This window comes from Callospermophilus lateralis, chromosome 1, assembly GCF_048772815.1.
Source record: "Callospermophilus lateralis isolate mCalLat2 chromosome 1, mCalLat2.hap1, whole genome shotgun sequence".
NCBI lineage: Eukaryota > Metazoa > Chordata > Mammalia > Rodentia > Sciuridae > Callospermophilus > Callospermophilus lateralis.
In genome coordinates this window covers 23903337-23926131 of record NC_135305.1, presented here as the reverse complement: position 1 = coordinate 23926131, position 22795 = coordinate 23903337, and the positions used below count along the sequence as shown (strand labels likewise).

Sequence of the window (22795 nt, the reverse complement as noted above, 5' to 3'; positions counted from 1 at the left end):
CATTTTAATGTTTGGTTTTGTTTCAGGTTTTTCAAAGTATATTTTAAATACCCCACTGCACTCTTTTTTCTTTTTGGTGATGGTGCTGAAGATCAAACCCAGGGCCCTTGAGCAGGGTGGACAAGTACCAATAAACTATATCCCCTAGCCCTTAATCTTTCCATGTAATTAAAATTCTGAAATTAAATACAAGTTACCCAAACAGCAAGGTGATGCATGCAGAGCTGACCTGACACAGACTGTTCTGATTTAAAAAAAAAAAAATGTTGTTGTTTTAATTCCATAAGCATCATGACCACTTGCACTGAATTTTCACTACTACCCCCCCCAAAAAAAATCCATGTCTGGACTGGCACAAAAGGGGTGTTCAAACATTAAATTTGTTACAGAAACCCTAAAGCGATTCTGTAAAACTCATGCCATTTGTAAGTACAGTGTACACTGCCCCTTTCATCACTGTTGAAGCTTTTGAGAGGGGAGCTTATATTTCTAACATACTTTTGAATCCCTCCCTATGAGTCAGTTAGGTACATTTGAAGTAGCATATCCTATTTTGTTACTGAGCTCTCTCTGAAAAATAGTCTTTGAAAACTCTTGGTATTCTAAGTTTCCAAATCTTACAACAGTAACAAATATGTGTATGCCAAGTCTCCATTATAAAAGATCTGCTTTTCTAGTCTTAATTTTCCTGAACATTTCTTATTTGCCAACAAGTCAGGTTTCCTATTATTACCTCTTAAAAACACACTTTGGTCCAGCTCACAAGGTCTCCCCAGCCCCCACCTCTTTTGTATGTAAACACACTCTTGTCACACACTCCATCAGCTGTTTAGTAGCTCCACCCCTCCTCCTTTTCCGGGTAGTAACAGAGCAACCAATGAGCTGCAAGGAGCTCTGCCTGCGGCCTTTTGCCTGCATATGCTTTTCCAAAACAAGCAGCTCTAGCCTTCAGCAGGGGCCACTGGTTCACAGATAAAAGGATCACCAAGGCTGTGCAACAGGGTGAAACGAGTAACCCCCACCAACAAGGAAACCCATGTAATCTGAGCTCTTTGTTCCTCCACTGGGGAGAACTTAAACCGATATTCCTTTAGGGCAAATCACGCTTTAAGGTCACCGGAGTCCCAGTTCTCAGGCAATCTAAATCAGCGAGTTGAAGATGGAAAACCTCAGAGGTTGCCAGGTTGAGAACAGCACAGGATCACCAATCCACCTGACTTTGCAAACAAATGGCCACACTATTCCACAGGATTTGGGCTAGCTGCAAGCTCTTGGATGTGGACACATTACTACAGCACTCAAAAGTCATGTAAATCAGTTTCTAGGCTCCTAGGGAGGTTTGCACAACCCTTAAGCAGAGGATCAGAAAGGAAACAATGAATGAGTCAGAGTTTCAGAGCATAATCGCCCAGCAGATTATTAAGTGCATCGGTGCAAAACACACTCACTCCCTGCATAACTTGGGAGTCAGCTCTCCTCCTACCAACCCGTCACAAAAGAAATATCACCGACTCCAAAAAACAATCAGAGATGGCATCTAGAAAGAACCTAGCAAGGTGGTAGAAAGCAGTAGCCAATTAGTTACAGATCCTCTTCTTTCCCTACCCCCACACCGCTACTTTCCTACTATATAGGTTCCCTGCCAGGCTGTAAATCGTGGTGGTATAATTATGCTCAGGAGACAGACAAAAATGGGCTGAAACAGGAGATTGCAATGAAACCAGCTATCAGCCTCTACACCCAGGAAATCATCAAGGGGCAGTGAGGGCCAAGGAGTAAATTCCTTCAGACCTTTTCTTTCCACTTACTCTCTACCATCTTTCATTTCCAATCCTTAGCCCTTTCACACAATCATACTCATTTTAGTAATGGGTTGGAGAATTTTCCCTTCAATTTTTTACTAAATATATCTTACTAAAAAATTGTGGGCCCCATTTGGGCCTACTAATGTGAATTCAAGAGAGAAAGGAGGCCACAAAAATCACTCACCCCCACAACATACACATACACATACACACACACACACACACACACACACACACACAAAAGGAAAGCAGAAAAATTTTAACTTCCAAACTAAATTACACCAGAAAATAAACACAAAATAAAGATAACCTCTGGCTTTTAAATACCCAGACTATTATCCTCCTATCTCAGAGATCTGCAATTTTAAAGCGCCTCTGCTTTCTTTTGTCAGCAAGAAGGAAGGTTGGGAAAGAACAGAAGGCCAATGCATCTTTGCCTTTCTTCATCTTCTACTAAAAATAAGCTATGAAATAAGCCACTTAGGGGGAGGGAAAAAAGACACCCTGCTGTTCTTTGTCTGTTTTCCTCTCCCTCTCCACCCCCCACACCCCAGCTCCTAAATGCAGTAATCATTCTAGATGCCACAACTACAAAATGAACAAAAGGCACTGTATGGAAAAGGCATCAGGTCAAGTTAGGCCTCACTCTTTATCCTCGATTTTTTTTTTTTTAATCTCTATATGGACATAATTTGAGGCTCTGACATCGATCAAAACCAGCTGGAATTCTCTTCCTCACTCTATCCCAATTATCCCTTAGGTAGAAATTTGCATTAGGTGTGACAGTAACTCTGAAGATAAAAATAACCCAAGACTCTGCCACCATGTCATTTCCTAGTTTCTAAACAAAAATAAAACCCCAAACTGCTTTGTGTAAAATGTACACACAGTAATAGAAGTTTTCCTGCAACCTTATGAAAAGCCAACGTTACTAGTATCATTCACACATTTACAAAACAATCACAGCTACAAACAGCTCAAAGAGTTGCTTTCACTTGTGTCTAGACATATTTGGTACATTATTATTTGCTGCTCCCTAATCCCTGCTACTACTCCCACCCCACCCCACCCCACTCCTGAAAAAATTCTAAACTTGAAACCCTAGATTTAGAAATTTAACAGGTATTCCTAATTTCTAGCCAATTTCTATCCCCAGCAAGGAGAAAACACCTTTTTATTCCTGAAAAGATTATGAAAAAAAAATCTCAAGAGCCCAGGCAACTTTACTCCCATCCCCCACTTTCATATCATATACAAAAACTACTTTTTAAAAACTTTACCAAATTCCATACTAAGCATTTGACAATCATCATTGACCTAGTCTACAAAGAGGTAAAATAGTCGATCAAAAACAGTAACAAATAAAAGAAGTAATTCACCTGAAGAATCTAACCAAACAACTTGAGTTATATAAACAAAACCCTGCAACAGGGGGAAATGGAGGGGGGATGGGGGTGAAGCAGAAAGAGAAACAGGAGACAGGACTTTTTAACTGCCTTTCACCAGCTACCGCCCCCCATTCCCTCTTCCCCCTCTCCCTAGGGATTAGCTATTCAGAACAGTGGCTCACCCCACCCTCTAAATTCTCCCTCAAAAAAAAGAATCCCTTGATTTGTCTCAGGAACCTTCGCGAATTTCTCTAGCTGGTCATGAAATAATCAGTCTGGCCTCCAACCAAAACCACTGCCTGAAGGACTCTTATCAGTTACAGCTTTCCCACTGCAACCTGGAGTTTATAAGTTGGGGGGAGGGGGACAGGAAATAAAGGGTGTCACTTGGCAAGACAGGGCAGGCAGTCCAAAAGAGCCTGACCCTCACAGAGGGAGTTTTGCTCCAAAGGATAGTACAGGGACTATTTTGTCCAGGAGCTCGTCTTTCTCTCTTTCCTCCCAGCTGTCAGATCCACAATATGGAGGGTGGCTAGCTGGAGGGCCTGGGGGTCCTCACCGCATAAAACTATGGGTGGGAGAGGCTTTGTCAGTGGAAAGGAAAACAGGAAGGTTCTCCTAGACATCAGAAAGCTTAACAGGACTCTCTGATTTAAAACACACAGAGCTCTTTATTAGAAGAGGGGCCCTGAGCAGACTACTCTCTTCCTAATATAGAAAGGAATTAGGGATAAAGGAGGTCGCTTTAGTTACCCCAGTTCAAGAAGCACTGAGCAGAAGGAATAGGGGCATCTCAAGAGAGAAAGGCTTCCCTCTAGGGAATTTCTACCTTGAGTACCTAAATCCAGGGTGAACAAACAGGAAAGATGGTTCGGTAGTGAAAAGAGAGGTGGCTAATCCTGCCCAAAAAAAAGGAAAGAAAAAGCCGTTTAGGGAGTCCAAACGTTGTGGAGGAAAAGTCACGGGCTCTGGGGATGCAGAGAGAGAAGCAACGCATATTTCGGGGTGCTGCAGATAAAGAGGAGCTGAAAAGGCCCTGGGCTCCTGGGAGGTGCCAAGGAGCCGCCATAGGCACGGGGGAGGGAGGGCGTCTTGGACAGTGGCCTCGAGTGCCCCAAGGCCCTTTCTTGGGTTTCAGGGGTGCCCTTGGCATCCCCACACCGCCCCCCCCCCACGCAGCCCGAATTCCCCCTCCAAGAAGGATACAGCTTGACCACGTCCGTGTCCATCCGCCTCTTGCCCGGACTGGGGGATGACATGGTGTCGCCGCCGCTGCCTCCCCGTCGCCTGAGCCGCCGCCGCCTCTCTCCCTTCCTCGGCCCGTCTGTCACGGGCCCCGGGCCCCGGCTCTGAGGAGCCCGCGGCCGCGCCGGCTCCTCGGCGGAGGTGGCAACCCCCTGCGGTCCTCTCGGGTCCCGTCAGCCGCCGCCGCCGCCCCCCGCACGGGGAAACACCGGGCACTGTCCGGCCGAGTGGGGGTGGGGACCCCGCGGCGCCCGGCTCGGGCTGCCCTCTCCGGCTGTGGTTCCGCCGCGGCCAGGCCCCGGCTCTCCTCCGCGCGGCGCGGCGCGACGCTCCCTTCTGCCTGCTCTAGCTCGCACGTCTGCCCGCCCGCTCACCCTCTCTCTGGCTCCTAGCAGCCTCCACGACAAGCGGACGACTCCTGCTCGGTCGGCCTCTCTACCCCAGCCTCGCTCTGGGCGCCGTGACGTCACCTCTGTGACGTCATCAGGTGGGCGTGTTTGATCGTGGAAGGGGTGGGGCGCCGCCGCGGCGTGTGCTTTCCCAGAGCATTCTGGGAGATGTAGTTCCTCTTTCTCTCGTCCTCTCAACACTCTGCCCCCTCCCCCAACTTCCCCACACACTTCATCGCTTAACTGTCGTTATCATCATCATAAACGATAGTAGTAAATAATGGAAATATTATTACATTTACCTGTTTTACGATCCTCCTTGTTACATGCAGTTAAAAAGGCTATTTGTATCTGGAGGAGGTCAAGGCGTCAATTACTCAGGTGCCAAAAGCTAGGAAAATCCCATACAGGCATGTTCCCTACACTCTGCTCATTCTTGGGGCGGAGAGAATTTGTTTGCAGGAAATGTGAACTATGGCAAGGGTTCCTCAGATTGCAAACTAGGGTTCGTTACCCTCCACGTGTACAGATAGAGCCACTATTTCAAGGACTAAAGTCAAGGCTGCAAGGTGCAAAGGCTAGAAATAATTGAGTACTAACGTCTTCGTTCTGCAGAGTTTGAGGTAATTTCACAAAATGAGTGATTGATGGAAATACTCCAAATATGCAGTAGCTCAACACAGAGACTACTCTGCCCTGCAAACTCCTGTGCCAACCTAATAGACTCCTTCATTCATTCAATAACTATTTATTAAGCACCTTCTGTGTGCCATCACTTAGCTGAGCATGCTATGGTGGTGAACCAAGATTAGATTTACATGGTCCCCTCAATATGGATCTATAGTGTAAGCATTATCTGGGAACTTGTTAGAAATGCAGAATGTTGGGGCTGCGGTTATGGCTCAGTGGTAGAGCACTCACCTAGCATGTGTGAGGCCCTGGGTTCGCTCTTCAGCACCACATAAAGATAAATCAATGTATTCTGTCCATCTACAACTAAAAAATATTTTTAAAAAGAAAGAAAGAAATGAAGGATGGAATTTCATCTCAGATCTACTAAGCTAGAATTTGCTGTTGAACAAGGTCCCCAGGTGCCTTCAATGCACAGTGAAATTAAAGATATTGTTCTACAAGGCACAGAGGAGTCATATTGAACCGAGAGCCCAACCAGACAAAGGGAGCAGAAAAGGGTATTCAGGTATCTCCCCTATTTAGATCAGATTTTCAACGTCCTCTGTTTTCAAAAGTTTTAATTATTCCCTTGCTCTGATAAGTACGCTTGTACTTTGTCAGATCAGGTGCCATGAGTTGGGTCTCATTATGTAAACACACACACCCCTAGAGCAACAGCAATCTGCTAAAGTTGTACATCATTTGCTCCTGTGATTCCATCTCTCAAAAAGACCAGGTTTTTAAATTATAACACATATGTAACATAAAATTTATCATTTTAACCATACTTAAGTGCACAAACAGCATTGAGTAAATTTAATGTTGCTTAACCATCTCTATTATCCATTTCCAAAACATTTTTATCAATCAAAACAGAAACTCTGTACACATTAAACAATGACTCCTCATTCCCAATTCCTCCCAGCCCTTGGTAACCTCCCTTCTGTGTTCCAAAAGAGATGGCAATTTTAACTGCTTTTAAAGGAGTTAAAAGTCAAAAGGAGTTTTCTTTCAATGCTCTTTCTTATTGCACATGGTGAATCTGTCAGAAGTAGGACAAGTCTGCATGAAGAGACTTCCAACCCCCTCTATTTGACCACTTTTACTAAGGGGAGATAAAGATGGAGTGGAGATTTGTCTTCCTCGCTGTGTCTTCTCTAAGCTCCCTGGGTTTCTGTTGCTGCTACCTCCTCTTTCCCACTCTCCTTCATCTGCTTAACTCCCACTCCAAGGCTAAAACGGCGGTTCTCAAGTTTGAGAATACTCCACAATCACCTGGGGAACTTGTTAAGTTCACAAATGTCCAGGAACCTTCCCAGGGAATTCCAATTCAGAAGATCTGATGTGGGACCTAAACATCCCTGTCTTTAACAAGCTCCTCAGATGGTTCTAATACAGACTAAAGTTTGAGAACCACTGCCTTTAAGACTCCAAGAGGGGCTGGGATGGTGGCTCAGTGGTAAAGTGCTTGCCTAGCATGCATGAGGCACTGAGTTCTATCTTCAGCACCACATAAAAACAAACTAATAGGGCTGGGGATGTGGCTCAAGCGGTAGCGCGCTTGCCTGGCATGCGTGCGGCCTGGGTTCGATCCTCAGCACTACATGCAAACAAGGATGTTGTGTCCGCCGAAAACTAAAAAATAAATATTAAAAAATTCTCTCTCCCTCTCTCTTTAAAAAAAAAAAAACTAATATATCCACCTAAAACTAAAGATACATAAATAAACTTTAAAAAAAAAAAAGATTCCAATAGGCATCATACTTTGAGAACATCTGCCTGACCATTGCGGTAGTTAAGTATGCCTATGGTGTCCTATACAAATAGGTCAGGGACTGTGTACCCTCCATTCCTCATTCTCACCTGAGAGGAACAGTGTTGCAAGTTTAGAAGGCATCATTTGTAGATGAACAGAGTATAGAGTCCAAAACAGACAAAAAGAGGGGATACTTGAAAAAGAGGATGAGGGAATGGGACCTAGGCATGTTCCCTGGCTCTTTATTCTTCATTGATACTATAACTGCTATGATCCAAGTACTGGGCAAAAATAACCAATGTGTCAGTGATGGAGAATATGTGAACAACACTGGAGAAGGTGGGACTGCTGTATCTTGAAATGCAGCGAGGTGTGGTCTCCAAGCTTGTGGGAACGGAATAGTCATGGGAAAGGAATCGTCCTAAAGAAGACTTACTGTGTCTTTAGGAAGCATTTTAGCTCTGGACTACTTAGGACAAAGCTGCCTCTCCCTGCTCTTAATTATGCCTCAGTTAATTGCATATATCCTCCCTGGGCCTCAGTCTTCTCATCTGTAAAATGTGGCTCATAATGCCTTACCCACTCAAGTGGGTTGAAGAAATAAATGGAAAAGATGAATGTGAAAGCCCCTTGTAAACTATAAACTGCTTTCATAAAGTTAATGTGGAGTGTTGATTGCAAGGTATGATGTGGTAATGATGCTGGTATTATTGTGTAACTATTACTATACAATCAATACCCCATTTGTCCCCTCATATCATTGAAGAAGAAAGGTATTCATGGGGAGGGGAGCTTTTGTTTTATCTTTTTGCAAATGTCATAACTTCAGTTCTCTCCATGGCCAAAGTATATTCATATTTTTTATGATACACCTTTTCTCTCTGGGCATTTTGCCATTTATTCCTTCATAAATCTACCTCCCCTATTCCAACTTCCTCCTCCCTCCCCCTCTGTAATCCTTCCTTCCTCTTTCCAGAACTACAGAGGACTCCTACGCCTGCTCTTGAGGTTGAAAAAGGTGCCCCAAAGCAGAGCCTAATGGCAACCTTGCTTTTACTTGCTTTAGCTTAAGAAAAGTGGCGCTCCTCTTTAGCAGAGGCTTGTTGTTTGTTCTCTCCCTTTTCCCCTGGTGTTTCAGCCATTCAGAATGTCAATAATTTACTCTAAGACAACACTGGGCCTGGGAGTGTCTGTTTATATGTGTGTGTTCACAAGACGGTGCACCACTGCACCGGAATGAGCCATGTTCTTCCTTATCAGGTGCGCCCAGGGGTGACTGCAAGACAGCAGCTGTCCGACCCTGCCTGACTCACTAGTGTTGCAATCTGGGAAATGTATTTCAGGCCTGTTTATCTCTGCCCAAGGCAGGGCCAAGCTTGACCCATGGGGCCTCTGATCTCAGGAGCAGCTTCTTCAAAGCAAGAAAATAGGCCTGGAGAGAGTACAATGCTTTGAGCGTGACACTAGACAGAATAAGATGACACTGGTCATTTGGTCATTAGTGGAAAGGCCCAGCCCAGAATCTACTCTGTCTCCAAAATTACTTGTTAACCCCTCTGGAACCAAAGTGAATCTATCACTGTCCCTGACTAGTGGGAAAACCCCCAGACACAGCCTCCTCGTTCCATCCGATGGTTTCTTATCAGAAAAGAGGGGATTTGTTGTTGTTTTTGGTTTTTTATTTATTTTTTATTCTAATTTGTTATATATGACAGCAGAATGCATTAATTTCATATTACACATATAGAGCACAATTTTCATATCTCTGGTTGTACACAAAGTAGAGTCACACCATTCATGTCTTCATACCTGTCCTTAGGGTAATGATGTCAATCTCATGCCACCAAGAGGTTTGTTTTGAGCTGGTCCACTGGCATCTGGGATCACAGGTGCAGACCCCTCCCAGAAGGTCATCATATCAGCAGTTTCCTTGCTGCTGTGGAAACAGAAGCTCAAGACTTATTGCAACTCTTCTCCATGTGACCTTGTCACAGTGTGTCCCCAGAGAAGCAGTCAGGAGAGCTCAGGAACACGCAGCACAATTCAGTGATAGCTTGGAGACAGAGAGCCCCTCTAGTCCTGGTTCTACCTGTTGCCGATAGAATCTTGGGCCAGGTCACCCAACCCTTATGCCTCAGTTTCCTCATTAGTAAACAGGATGACAGCTTCTGTACTCCCTTTGCCTGGATCCAACAGGAGATGTTGCAACCCTGGCGGTGCTAGTCAGATGGAAGGTATGATCCTATCCTCTCCCCTCACCACATCTCCACCCCAACACCAAACCTCAAAGAAGGAGTGAGCTTAGAAATATCACACACCTGTATCTAGGGAGCGCTCTCCTTGTGCCAGCTTGCCCTGGTTGGAGCCCTTGCTTTGCTGGTTGCGGCCTCCGGCATTTCCTTTGTTGCTGTCTCACCCCCATCTGGACCTTGGAGGCCTCAGGCCTCTGCTTCTTATCTATAGGTGAGCCCCAGGTGACCTCCTCCAGTCTCAGCTTTAACTGCTGTTGTTGACTGCCTGCCTGACCAGCGTTCCTGAGAGAGGTCCTCACCCCTGAATTCCAGATATATACAACTGTTCCTGCGGCATCTCCTCATGAGCCAGAATAAACTTCAGATACCTGCCCCCCACCTCTTCTTCACATAGTTTTCTTCATTTAAACAAATGGCAACTATTAAGCTGAGATATATGAAATCGCCTGTTGTTTTGTTTTGTTTTTTTGTGCTGGGGATTGAACCCAGGGGTGCTTAACTACTGAGCCATATCCCTAGCTCTTTTTATATGTATATATATTTTTTGAGACAGGGCCTTGCTGAGGCTGGCTTTGAATTTACAATCCTCCTGCTTTCAGCCTCCCTAGCCTCTGGGATTACAGGTGTGCACCACCCATGAAATCATCTCTTAAGGTTAAGAACTGTTAAGTGTTGACCATTTTGTTTGGTTTGACCTAATGCACCTTTTTCTACTGACAAATCAAGCGTCTCAGACTATGATGCTTGACTTTTCTCTTCCTCTAACCTCTACAGCCAATCATCAGGAAACCCTGAAGGTCTCCCATCAAAATATATCTAGTATCTTTCCCCCACACCCCATCAAGCTACTATCATCTCTCAACTGGATTGCTCTAGTTAATCACTTCCCAGCCAGCCTCCCTCCAACGCCCATATTGACTCAGATAGAAGCCCACTATTTTTAAAATTCCTAAGTCAGATTCTATCCCCACCACTTTTCAAAAGCCCCCAGGACTTCCCATTTTATGCTGTGCAAAGTCAAAGCCTTCACAGGCTTCAAGGCCGGACAGGAGCTGCCCTACCCTTTTCCCTCAACCTCTCCTTTCTAGCCACACTGGCCTTCTTGCTGGTCTTCAAATACACCAGCATGCTTCTGTCTCAGGGCTCCAGCCTGAAGCATGCTCCCGCAAATAGTAAAATAATTAGAAAGCACACCTTTCTAATTCCTGGGGGTCTTTGCTAAAATGTCACCCTCTCATTAGTTCACCTGAGCACCTTATTTAAAATTGCAGCCTCCAGTCTATCCCAATATCTCTTCTCTTGACTTGCTACCATCATATGTGTGTGTGTGTGTGTGTGTGTGTGTGTGTGTGTTATTTTGAGACAGAGTCTTATCAAGTTGCTGAGGGCCTCACCAAATTGCTGAGGCTAGCCTCAAATACTTGATCCTCCTGCCTCAGCCTCCCAAGTTGCTGAGATTATACGTGTGCACCACTAAAACCACCCCTTTTTATTTTTTGTTTTGAGAAAAAGTCTCACTAAGGTACCAAGGCTGGCCTTGAACTTGCAATCCTCCTGCTATAGCCTCATGAGTAGCTGGAATTATAATTAGAGACAGGGTCTCACTGAATTGCTTAGTGCCTCATCATTGCTAAGGCTGGCTTTGAACTCATGATCCTCCTGTCTCAGCCTCCAGAGCCACTGGGATTATGTCATGTGCCACTGTGCCCAGCTAATTTGTTTATTTTAATTTTTTAAAAAAATCATTTTTTTAGCTTTAGGTGGACATGATATCTTTATTTTTAATATTTTTATGTGGTGCTGAGGATCAAACCCAGTGCCTCATGCATGCCAGGCAAGCGTGCTACCACTTGAGCCACATCCCCAGCCCTAGTTTGTTTATTTAATACAGGGTCTCACTACATTTCTGAGGCTGACCTTGGGTTTGTGATCCTTCTGCCTCAGCCTCCAGAGTGGGTGGGATTACAGTGCCTGAGGTTTTCTAGAATGACAGAAATTTTTGTATAATAAGCACCTATTCTGTTCCAGGTGCTGTAGCAACATGTGTTATTTCCTAACAGCCTGGCAGGACAGAGGTTATTTTGCCTGTGGTACAGACAAAAAACCTTAAGTTCAAAGAAGTCCAAATAACTTGTCCAAGGTTATACAGACATTAAAAAGAAGCATCAGGATTTGAATTTAGGTTCCCAACTTCAAAGTCCATGCTTCTTACAACCTTCTACGTCACCCTATTTGTTAATTCAAATGAAAAACTTAATCTGTAGTTGATTATAAACTCATTATGTTTAGTTCCTCACCCAAATTCCAGCTCCTTCATGACCAGGAAGACTCCCAGGTCATTCTAAGCCAAATTAGGTTTCCTCTAAAAGAACAAGTCTATGCCTTCCTCTGGTGTTCTGTGTCTAGCAAAGTGACCATTGGGACAATTGCTCAAACTAATCCCTTAGAGTCTCCATTTTCCACCAGCAAAACCCATGACACCCCCTTCTCATATTTGCCAACTCTGAGTCCTCTCCCCACATTGTCACCTAACCTGTTACCACCCTCTTTCCAGTAAATCCCAACTGGCCTCTCTAGTCCCACTCTTGCCCACCACCACCTCCACCCTCACCCGCAGTCCAATCTTGACCCAGTAGATAGAGAATTTTTTTTTTCCCTTAACTTTTTAGGCATAAATCCTAGGTATAAGTGGGTCCAGGACCCCCGTGGACCTTCAGCACTTTCAGTTGCCTAAATCCTTTCCATAGAAAGGCACAGTATTTGCGTACAGCTTACACACACCCTCTCTCTCCCTCATTTTATGTACGTATTTTAAGATACAGACTTACTCTGTTGCTCAGGATGGTCTCAAACTGCTGGGCTTAAGGGATCCTCTTATCTCAGCCTCCCCAGTAGCCAGGACCATAGGCACATCACCACACCCAGCCTTCCCAAAACTTTAAGCCATTTCTGTATTACTTATAATACTTAATACAATGCAAGTGTTATATAAATAGATGTGTAAGGAATAATGATGAGGAAAAAAGTCTATGTATATATTCAACCTAGACATGACTTTTTAAAAATCTTTTCTTTTTTTTTTAATTTTTTTTTTTTAATATTTATTTTTTAGTTATCGGCGGACACATCTTTGTTTGTACGTGGTGCTGAGAATCGAACCCGGGCCGCACGCATGCCAGGCGAGCGCACTACCATTTGAGCCACATCCCTAGCCCCTAAAAATATTTTCAATCCATGATTTTTGTGTGTGTGTGGGGAGGGAGTCATATTTACTACTGAGCTACACCCAGTCCTTTTTATTTTTTAGTTTGAGACAGGATTTTTAAGGCTGGCCTTGAACCTGGGATTCTCCTATCTCAGCCTCCTGAGTAGTTGGGATTACAGGCACACACCACCACACCTGACTCAATCCATGATTATTGATAAATTCACAGATGCGGAACCCATGGATATGGAGATCCTATTATACACTTATGTTTATGTGCTTACAAGGCACACATGTGCTGACTGCATATGTACAGTTCTGCTACTATTTCTCTTTATGAAGGTATAGTTAATAAAGCCAGACATGGTAGTGCATGCCTGCAAGTCCAACTATTCAGGAGGCTGAGGCAGGAGGATGGCAAATTGGAGGTCAGCTTGGGGAATTTAGCAAGATCCTGGGTTGTAACCAGTACGGCAAAAAAAGGAAAATGTGTGTGTGTATGTGTATGTGTGTGTGTGTGTGTGTGTGTGTGTGTGTGTTTACAGATAGATAAGATAGATGATAGATAGACCTTTTTTAAAAAAGTTCAAATCACTCTCAACTCACAGCTGTTGCTACCTCAGGACCTCTGCACTTGCTGTTGCCTCTTTCCGGCTTATTTTATTTTATTTTGTGGGTACTGGGGGTCAATCCCAGGTCCTCCTTTTGGTTTGCTTTTATTTTTCTTTTGTTTGTGTTTTTGGTTTTGATTACTTTTTTGGTAATTTTTAATAACTTATTTGTTTAAAAATAATTTGTTTTCCAATACTAGGAATTGAACCCAGGGGCATTCCACCTGTGAAAGAATCCCTTTTTCTTTTTAATTTTGAGACAGGACAGCACCATGCTAAGTTCCATGCTGGCCTTGAATTTGCCATCATCCTGTTTCAGTCTCTCCAGTAGTTAGGATTATAGGTATGCACTATTGCACTGGGCTGGCAATTTTTAAAAAATTTTTATTTCAAAAATATTCAAATATACTTTAATATTATTAGAATAATGCATTGACTACCCAAATTAAATACCTGTCATCCAATTTTAACAACTGTTAATATTTTGCAGTATTTACCTTATTTACATGTAGGTGTGTGTGTGTATTTTGTCTTGTTTTTTGCTAAACCTTTGCAAAATAATTTGCAAATACCAAGCTGTTTTAGTTTTATCTACCTTAACACGCATATTAAAATAAGGACATTTTTAACTGGGTAGGGTGGTGGCACAAGACCTCTACAACCGAGCTATATCCCCAACACTTTTTATTTTTTATTTTGAGACAGGGTCTTGCTAAGTTGCCTGGTATAGCCTTGAACTTGCTATCCTCCAGCCTCAGGCATCCAGGTAGCTGGGATTACAGGTGTGGGCCACGGCAAACACCTATAATCAGTTCTTAATGACCTCTTATAGTGCCATGTTTTTTAAACCAGGGTTCATTAAAGGTTTACATAATGTGTCTGGATTTCTATCTCTTTAGTCTACTGTAATCTAAAAAAAATGCCCACTCCCACTCTCCCCACCTGCATTTCAGGTGTAGCCTTGAGGTTTTGAAGTAAAAAGCAAAGTGTCTCAAGGAATCTCTTATATTATCATTAACTATTGTTTCTTTTTTTTTTTAATGAATTTTATTATTTATTCTTTAGTTTTCGGCAGACACAACATCTTTGTATGTGGTGCTGAGGATCGAACCCAGGCCGCACGCATGCCAGGCGAGCCCACTACCACTTGAGCCACATCTACAGCCCAACTATTGTTTCTTTATAGTGTCATTTAACTTCTTCTTCTCTCTTGTATATTTCCTATGTAAAAGAGCAGATGTAAGCTGGGTGCCATGGCCCATACCTGTAATCCCAGCAGCTCAGGGGGCTGAGACAGGAGGATCACGAGGTCAAAACCAGCCTGAGCAACTCAGCAAAGCCCTAAGCAACTCAGTGAGACCCTGTCTGTAAATAAAATATTAAAAAGGGTTGGGGATGTGGCTCAGTGGTTAAGCACCCCTGGGTTTAATTCCTGGCACAGAAAAAAAAAAAAGAAAAGAAAAAAAGAAGAAGAAGAAACAAAAACAAACCAGATCTAAAGCCCTCGATATACTCAGGATAAATATTTAGGGCCAAATTACAATGTTTGATAGGTCATGATTTGTACTTCAGATTGTATTGCTTCACTGGAAATATACCCTGCCAGGTTGTCCCTCTGGAAGAGATGCTAAGACTAATCACTTGATCAGGGTGGTGACCAACTGCCCAATCTCTCTATTAATGCAACATCTATTTTCCCTTCACAGTTAGTTCTCATCCTAGCATTTGCCTCTTGATTGCATGCATGGTTGGTTGATGGTACATATCTATAGCTCACTTTTGTTTCGGATTTTATGAATTCAGAGCACCTGCCATAAACTTGACACAGAGTTGGTGCTCAACAAACATACATTCAGCTGGGCGCAGTGGTGCATGCCTAGAATCCCAGCAGCTTGGGAGGCTGAGATAGGAGGATCTTGGGTTCAAAGCCAGCCTCAACAGCGTCGAAGTGCTAAGCAACTCAGTGAGACCCTGTCTCTAAATAAAATACAAAATAGGGCTGGGGATGTGGCTCAGTGGTTGAGTGCCCATGAGTTCAATCCCTAGTGCCCACCCACCCCTCAAAAAAAGAAATAATTAAATATATGTTGAATGAATAACCAGCACTGTGCCTGCCTTCATTCATTTTGGCATTGGGTTGCTTACACAGGTGATTCAGAATGCTGGTTTGGTTATCCTCTGATTGGCCACATATTGATAATAATTAAAACTGCATTACAGCTGGGCACAGTGTAATCCCAGTGACTCAGGAAACTGAGGCAGGAGGATTGCAAGTTTGAGGCCAGCCTTGGCAATTTAATAAGACCCTGTCTCAAAGTTTGAAAAATTAATTGAAAGGTCTGTGGCTACTGCTCATTGGTAGAGCACCTCTGGGTTCAATCTCCAGTACCAAAAAATAAAAAGTGAAAAATAAAGTGGCACAATAGATATACGAAGTTTATTGTGCTGGCTCCTCTAATTTTGTGTGTTTGAAATATTCAATTATACCCTTTTTAAAAAGAATGATATGGGCTGGGCACACCTGTAATCCCAGTGACTCAGGAGGCTGAGGCAGAAGGATCACAAGCTTGAGGCCAGCTTCAGCAAATTAGTGAGGCCCTAAGCAACTTAGCAAGACCCTGTCTCAAAAGAAAAAAGAAAAATGGCTGGGGATGTAGCTCAGTGTCCCTGGGTTCAATTTCCAGTACCAAATTGATTAAGTAATTAATTAAAAATTAAAAAGAATGAGTTGGGCATAGTGGACACACTTGTAGTCCCAGCACTTGGAAGGCTGAGGTAGGAGGATTCCTTGAGCTCATGAGTTTGAAACTAGCCTGGGCAACATTGCAAGACCTCATCTCAATAAAACAGAATCCAGTGACAGCTCATGTAATGTATTTGAGTTTATGTCTGTGATGGGCTGCTGTATTCTAAAATAGCCCCCTCATAGGGCCATCTCAAAAAAAGAAAAAGAAAAAGAATGAGGCTCTGGGAGCAAGATGATCTGTTTGAATCATGGCTTAACCTTTTACTCTCCCTGGCTTAGTGATCTTGGGCAAATTGTTCAACATATCTGTGCTTCAATTTCCTCTGCCAAACAGGGCTAACCCACTCTGACCTGGTTTTCAGAATTAAGTACTCAAATATCCATAAGTATCATTAGATATTTAAATATCTCTTGAAAGCATAATATGATTTCTCCAACTAGTCAGGAAACAGAGATTACAAACTGCATTTTATATTTATCCTTAATTTGACTCTCCCCACTCCCCATGCTATGTGTACAATAGGCAGTTAATAAATGCTTACTAGTGATTAAATGAAAAGTTCAACTCTGCCATGCAGAAACTTGTACACAGGGTTTATAAAGCAGCTTTATTCATTACAGTCAAGAAGTAGAAATAATCCAACTCTCCATTAACTGATGAACGGATAAATAAATGTGGTGTGTCCATGCAATAGAATAGTACTCAACAATAAAAAGAGAAAAAATACAAATGCATGCTACAACATAGGTAGGTGCCACTGAAAACATTATGCCAAATGACTTGGGAGAGGTACTGGGGGTTGGGGATTCAACTCAGGGGAGTTTTACCACTGAGCTATACTCCCAGTCCTTTTTATTTTTTATTTGTTTCTTTTGAGACAGGGTCTTAATAAGTTGCTTAGGGCCTCACTAATTTGCTGAGACTGGAGACTGGCTTTGAACTTGTGATCCTCCTGCCTCAGCCTCCTGAGTCACTGGATTACTGGCATGCGCCCCTGCACCTCTCAACATTATGCCAAATGAAAGAAGCCAGTCATAAGCCAGTTATTTGTGTGATTCCGTTTCTATGAGAAATCCGGAGTGGAACTATTAGATAGAGTGAGAAAGTGTACTGGTCATTGCCTAAGGCTGACAGGTTGGGGAGAATCAGGAGGAAATGACAGCTAAGGGGTGCTGGAGTTCTTTTTCAGGTGATGAAAATGTTCTAAAATTGATTCTGGTGATGGCTGCACAGATCTGTGAATATACTAGAAACTACTGAATTGTACACATCAAGTGAGTGAATAGTATGCTATGTGAATTATATAGCTCAATCAAGGTGTGTTTGTGTATTTGTTTATTTTTTAAGACAGGGTCTCACTGTGTTGCCCAAACTGTCCTGGGACGCCTGAGCTCAAGTGACCTTCCCACCTCAGCCTCCCAAGTACCTGAGAATACAGTGCATACCGCCACACCTTGCTTAAAGTCCTTCTTATTGTTATTTTTTATAAAGAGCTCAGTGGTAAAGCATTCTTCCTGCAAAGCCCTGGGTCCCCAGCACCACAAAAACAAACAAAAAGCAAGAGTAGAGTATCTTCCTTTCCTTTGTTGCTCCAGGTCCCAGCAGAGACAGATGTTGACACAATATCCTACACAATGTCCTCTCCTTCTCCCCTTCTCTGCCTCCCCTCCCCCTTTGGGCCAGGAGAGTGGTGAGGGATGACCAGAAGGAAACACCTCAGAGTGCAGGTGTGTGCTCCACCTGTCTCCTGGAGAGGCCTCGGTTTATCTTGTCTGCTAAGAACTGTGGCTTTTCTTCTCAACAAGCTACTACCTTCCCTCTCTGAGACACTATCCCATTTTGTCCCATCAAATGTGTGGCTGGTCCTTTGAGGCTGTTTGTTGTGGGTCAAGTCCCCCCCCGCCCCCCTCCAGAGCAAACACAGCTGCCCATCTGAGACTGGCTGTTGCAGTCGAGGGTACCTTGCCAGGCTCCATGTGTACACAGTACTTCTCTTTTACGGATGTCGTGTGGTTGGAGTGGCTGCTTGTTTCCGGTCCAGCTCCCCTACTGCACTGTGAGCAGGAATCGTTTTGTTCACCTCTGTAGTTTCTGTATCTAAAATAGACATCTGTACTTCAAAGGCAGAATATGTGGATCCGGGGCTTCCACTTCCAGTTGCTCCCATTTGGCCACTCTCTCTGAAGAGAAATGAAGGCCTTCAGGCATCTAGGGATTCCAAATGCCAATCCTGGCTCTCTTCCAGGGTGTGTAGGGAATTTACCTTCTTAACCCCTGCAAGCAGACTGGGGTGGGGGTGTGGAGGGGGGTGTTGAGTTATAACCAGGGAGGTTACAGAATCAGAACATTTTTTTACAAAAGTAGGTTAAGTCTTTGCCAGCCAGGACTTTTCTGCTCATTTTTCAGCGGGGAATGGGGTTATATTAGGGGGAAGTGAGATATATTAAAGTCTGCTCAGTTATCAAAGGACAAAAAAGTTAATGTGAGAAACGAGGACTCCCGGTCCCTCTCCTTTCCCATCTCTCTCATCTGACTTTCTGTCATTGTCTATAGAGCCCCTTTGGTTTTCCCAGGGTGCTCAGGTGGTCTTGGTGTGTGAAGGCCTTTGGCCTCAGTCCAGTGGTGACACAGCAAAGGATCCAAAAGTGCCCTTAGCTGAGGATCCTTGATGGCAGGTGTGGGAAAGGGAAAAGGCTTATGATTGTTACCAAGCTGTATTATTTGATGATTGATTTGGACTCCTATCAAACTCTGCCTGCTATGATACCTGGTTTATAACCTGGTTACAAACAATGCTGCCCCAACACTGTTTTTGGCTACCCGGTCAGTGGTTGAGCCAATGACTCAAGCCTTCTGCGTAGTTACAGGCCCAGTTCCAGCTTGCAAGGCCTCTGAGTGCTTGCAAACAGTTGCATCATTATCGCATAAGAAAGGAGCTCAAGAAACCTCTCAATTCATATCCCACAATCTTTTATTTACTTATTTTTTAAAAATATTTTTTAGTTGTAGATGGACACAATATCTTTTAAATTTATTTTTATGTGGTGCTGAGGATCGAACCCAGTACCTCACACATGTGAGATAAGTGCTCTACCACTGAGTTACAGCTCCAGCCCTATTTATTTATTTTTAAGCCAGGGCATACCAAAGTTGCAATCGCAATACATCTGGTGGGCCAGAGTATCAGGAGCCCGAACAAATTCAGAGTCAAGACAGTTTTTTGTTTTTTTTTCCCCAAGTCAGTGTCTGGACCCAGTTTATACATTTCCCCACATTGTTAAACCCACTCCTTCCCAAGCCTCCATCCTGCCGTGCTCTTGCCTTACTTCCTGGCTTGAGGCAGCAGACCCAGCTTGTATCCTTGGATGGTGGCTGTCTCTGCCATCGCTTAATCCCCGCAGGCAGCCAGTACTTCAGCCTCCCCAGAGGAGAGAAGGCCAAGGGCAGCAGTTCCAGCACGTAAGTCCAACCCACCTGACTCAAGGATCTTGGAGCTTTCCAGCAGCTGCTCAGAGGGGCCCAGTAACACCACCCCATGGGGGTCGAGGGAGAGCTAACGCCCGTGGGGCAAACATGGAGCAGAAAGAGAGGAGGCTGAAAGACCTGGCAGCGGCTCACCCGGCTGGCACTGTCTTCCTCACCTGGTCGTTCCAGTACTCAGTGACATCCAGCAGGAACGGGCACCCACACAACATCCATCCTGATGGCACTCGCCCTTAGATTGCTCTCCTTCCTCCCTGCCTCAGCTCCCTTCCCTCTTTGCTCATGCTTGCTGCTTTGCTTGATGCTTTTCTTCACTTCCAAAGTCCCCAGTAAAACCTGAACGCTGGAGCTCTGCCTCAAGCTGTTTTCTAGGAAGTCAAGCAAACTATGCATTTACTTTGAACCCCCCCCCCCCACCAGGCTTTCTGCTTTGCCCCCTGAAGTATGAACTTCTGCTCTTCTCTCTGAGAGCAAATGATATGGATGGGGGCAGATGCCCTGCCGTTATGCAGTTGTTTTGCCTATGAATTGGGGGTAAGGTTAATTTGAGGAGGAAAACATAGGAAACCCACTTGGGTGTAGGTACCAACCACATTTTTTCCAACCCAGCTTCATTAGTAATAAAGCTATATTTTTATGTCAATGTATCTGTTCCTAGGCTTTGTTGGCATTTGGTTCAGAACCTGTGGTGGTTGGGAAATGTTTTATGATTATTTCAGTAATGATAATGATCCCACATACCATCCCCTAGCTAAAATAGACAGCTAATAACCACCAGACATCCCATAGTTCCAGAGCAGGCTGCTGCTGGCCAGTGGCTCTCCAAAGGTAGCCCAGGTAGGAACTACCTAATATAATGCTAGTTATAAAGATAAGGGCATCATACTAACACGTCTGTATTTTGCTTTGGGCATAAATGTATCCATAATATTTAAGATCATTTATTTATTTATGTATTTAAAACTGGGGATTGAACCCAATTGCACCACTAAACCACGTCACAGCCCTGTTTTTATTTCTCATTTTGAGACTAGGTCTCCCTAAATTGCTTAGGGTCTTTCTAAATTGCTGAGACTGACCCCAAACTTGTGCTCTTCCTGCCTCAGCCTCCTGAGTTCCTGAATTACAGACGCGTACCACCATATCCAGCTGATATTTAAGACATTTATCTCATCATCACTGTATCACTGAAAGATGTACTGCCTGTTTATTGATTGTAAGTGGTTGTTTTTGTTTGTTTGTTTTTCTTTTCCCCAGTGGCTAGGCTCCTAGTGTGAGATTGGGGTTCTTAATGGTGTGCCCAGATGTGGGTTACAGATGTGGGGAGGAGAGATGGACCCCACAGCCCTCAAACAGCTGGTGCCTGGAGGCTGCTTCCAGTCTATTTACCTTGTATGTCATACAAATATTACCACTGACCTTGTGCCATGACATGAAAAAAGTCTGAGAAGCAGTGAGCCATACCATACTCTTAATAAGGGATCTTTTGCTTCCCCTGAAGTGGACTGCTAATTGAAATGCTTTGGAATTTGGGGTATAAAAAGGAGGGTCAGAAGAGTATTTGTTGAATGGATTGGTGAATAGATGTGTGAGAAATAGAAAGACTGCTTGTTCATTTTCAAAATGTAGTATTTAGCCTTAAGTGAATCCAATTGTAGCCCTTCCCTTTTTGCACCCTAATTCTAACATGAGCCAATCGCATAGATTGTAACCCCAAACTCCTCCAGTTAGAGGGAAAGGCAACACTGCATTAGGTTCCAGATATAAGCAGGTGGACTGCCTGCCCCCAGCAGCTTGCTAACCAAGTTCTTAACATGACCTTCTGCCGGGAGTAAAGGTTTCCCTTGCCCTCCCACTTTCAAGAAGCTGTTTGATTTCTTGAAGCACCTCATTATTTCTAACAATTTTGACACCCAATGTGGGGCTCCATCTATTGCCTAGGTGTCACAGGGACCTCCCCCCTTCTCAAAGGAGACGTGTCCCACTGCCTTGTTGCTGTGCCTATGCCCTCCTGAGCAGGGGAGGAAACTGCCATCCCTGAGGCCAACAAAGGACCCAGAATCCTAAGAGGATCGAAAGTGGATCGGCAATGCAGGGAAAGGGCCCAGGTAAGTGCCATGCAGGCCAGGTAATTCTATGCACAAACCAAGGTAGGAAAATCTATTCTTGGGCTCCAGGGAGAAGTGCTCCTTGGTGGTTTGCCTATCCCCAGGGGGATTGTGTGTGTGACTCGGAAACACAAGATCACACCCAGAAATAACGGGATGAGACAGTATGTGGGAAATCCCTAAATGGAATTGCACATATAGGGACCTAAAATATGGAAGAAATTTCTGAAAGGGGAGATTGAGCATATGGTGAGGTCTCAGGTGTGTAAGGGAAAGGGTCAAAAAATAAATGCACAAAAGGAAATTAAATTGCAGGAAACTATCAAAAATGGAGAATAAATATTCTAGGGCTAGGGACAGATAAGATCAATGGAAATAACCCATATGTGCAAATATTTTCCTTTAAAGAGTTCTGAGCAAGAAAATAAATAGGGGTGATTGTGGTAGTAAATCTGCCCCACGAAGGATGAGTGGCCACCTGACCCTTTGACTTTGGTGTCCACCACGGCCGGCATATTGTATTCCTAATATTCCCAACTTCACAGGCCCTTTTCATATCTGGGTCATACTGTAAAAATCTGTGACAGGCTCTATTTTAATCTATGTATTGTATGTCATGTGTCTATATATGTTTGTGTCCATATCATGTACCTGGTACCAAAACTGGCTTAAAGATAAATGAGTACACATAAATTTAATGAATGGTTCCAAATGCCATTCAGGTCATGTGACTTAAAATGAAATGAATCTCTGGGCCCAGGCCTGGAGGTGCATACCTGTAATCCCAGGGACTTAGGAGGCTGAGGCAGGAGGATCATCAGTTCAAACCATCCTCAGCAAAAATGCAAGGCACCATGCAACTCAGTGAGACCCTGTCTCTATATAAAAAATACAAAATAGGGCTGGGGACATTTGTGGCTCAGTGGTTGAGTGCCCCTGAATTCAATCCCCAGTACAGAAAAATAAAATTAAAATAAATTAATAAAAATAAACTGAAATGAAGACAACCTGTGTCTTCCTTTGATATCTCATAGGGAAATAGGCAGAAAATAAACCCGATTTGTCTGAATAGAGGGATCATCTGAAATAGGGTAATAAAGGAGAAAGAGCAGATTCACTAGAGGAAGGACAACA

General features: G+C 43.8%; 1 protein-coding gene across 2 annotated transcripts in view; it reads right to left on the bottom strand.

Moving 5' to 3' along the window:
- Window positions 1-4898, bottom strand: part of Ube2h (ubiquitin conjugating enzyme E2 H) — a 103107-nt gene extending 98209 nt beyond the window's left edge. For both annotated transcript variants that reach the window (XM_076833213.2, XM_076833222.2), the window contains exon 1: window positions 4400-4898. In XM_076833213.2, coding sequence (XP_076689328.1) covers window positions 4400-4452 — 53 coding nt within the window. In that variant the 5' untranslated portion in view covers window positions 4453-4898. The remainder of the gene's footprint in view (window positions 1-4399) is intronic.
- Window positions 4899-22795: the final 17897 nt, after the last annotated feature.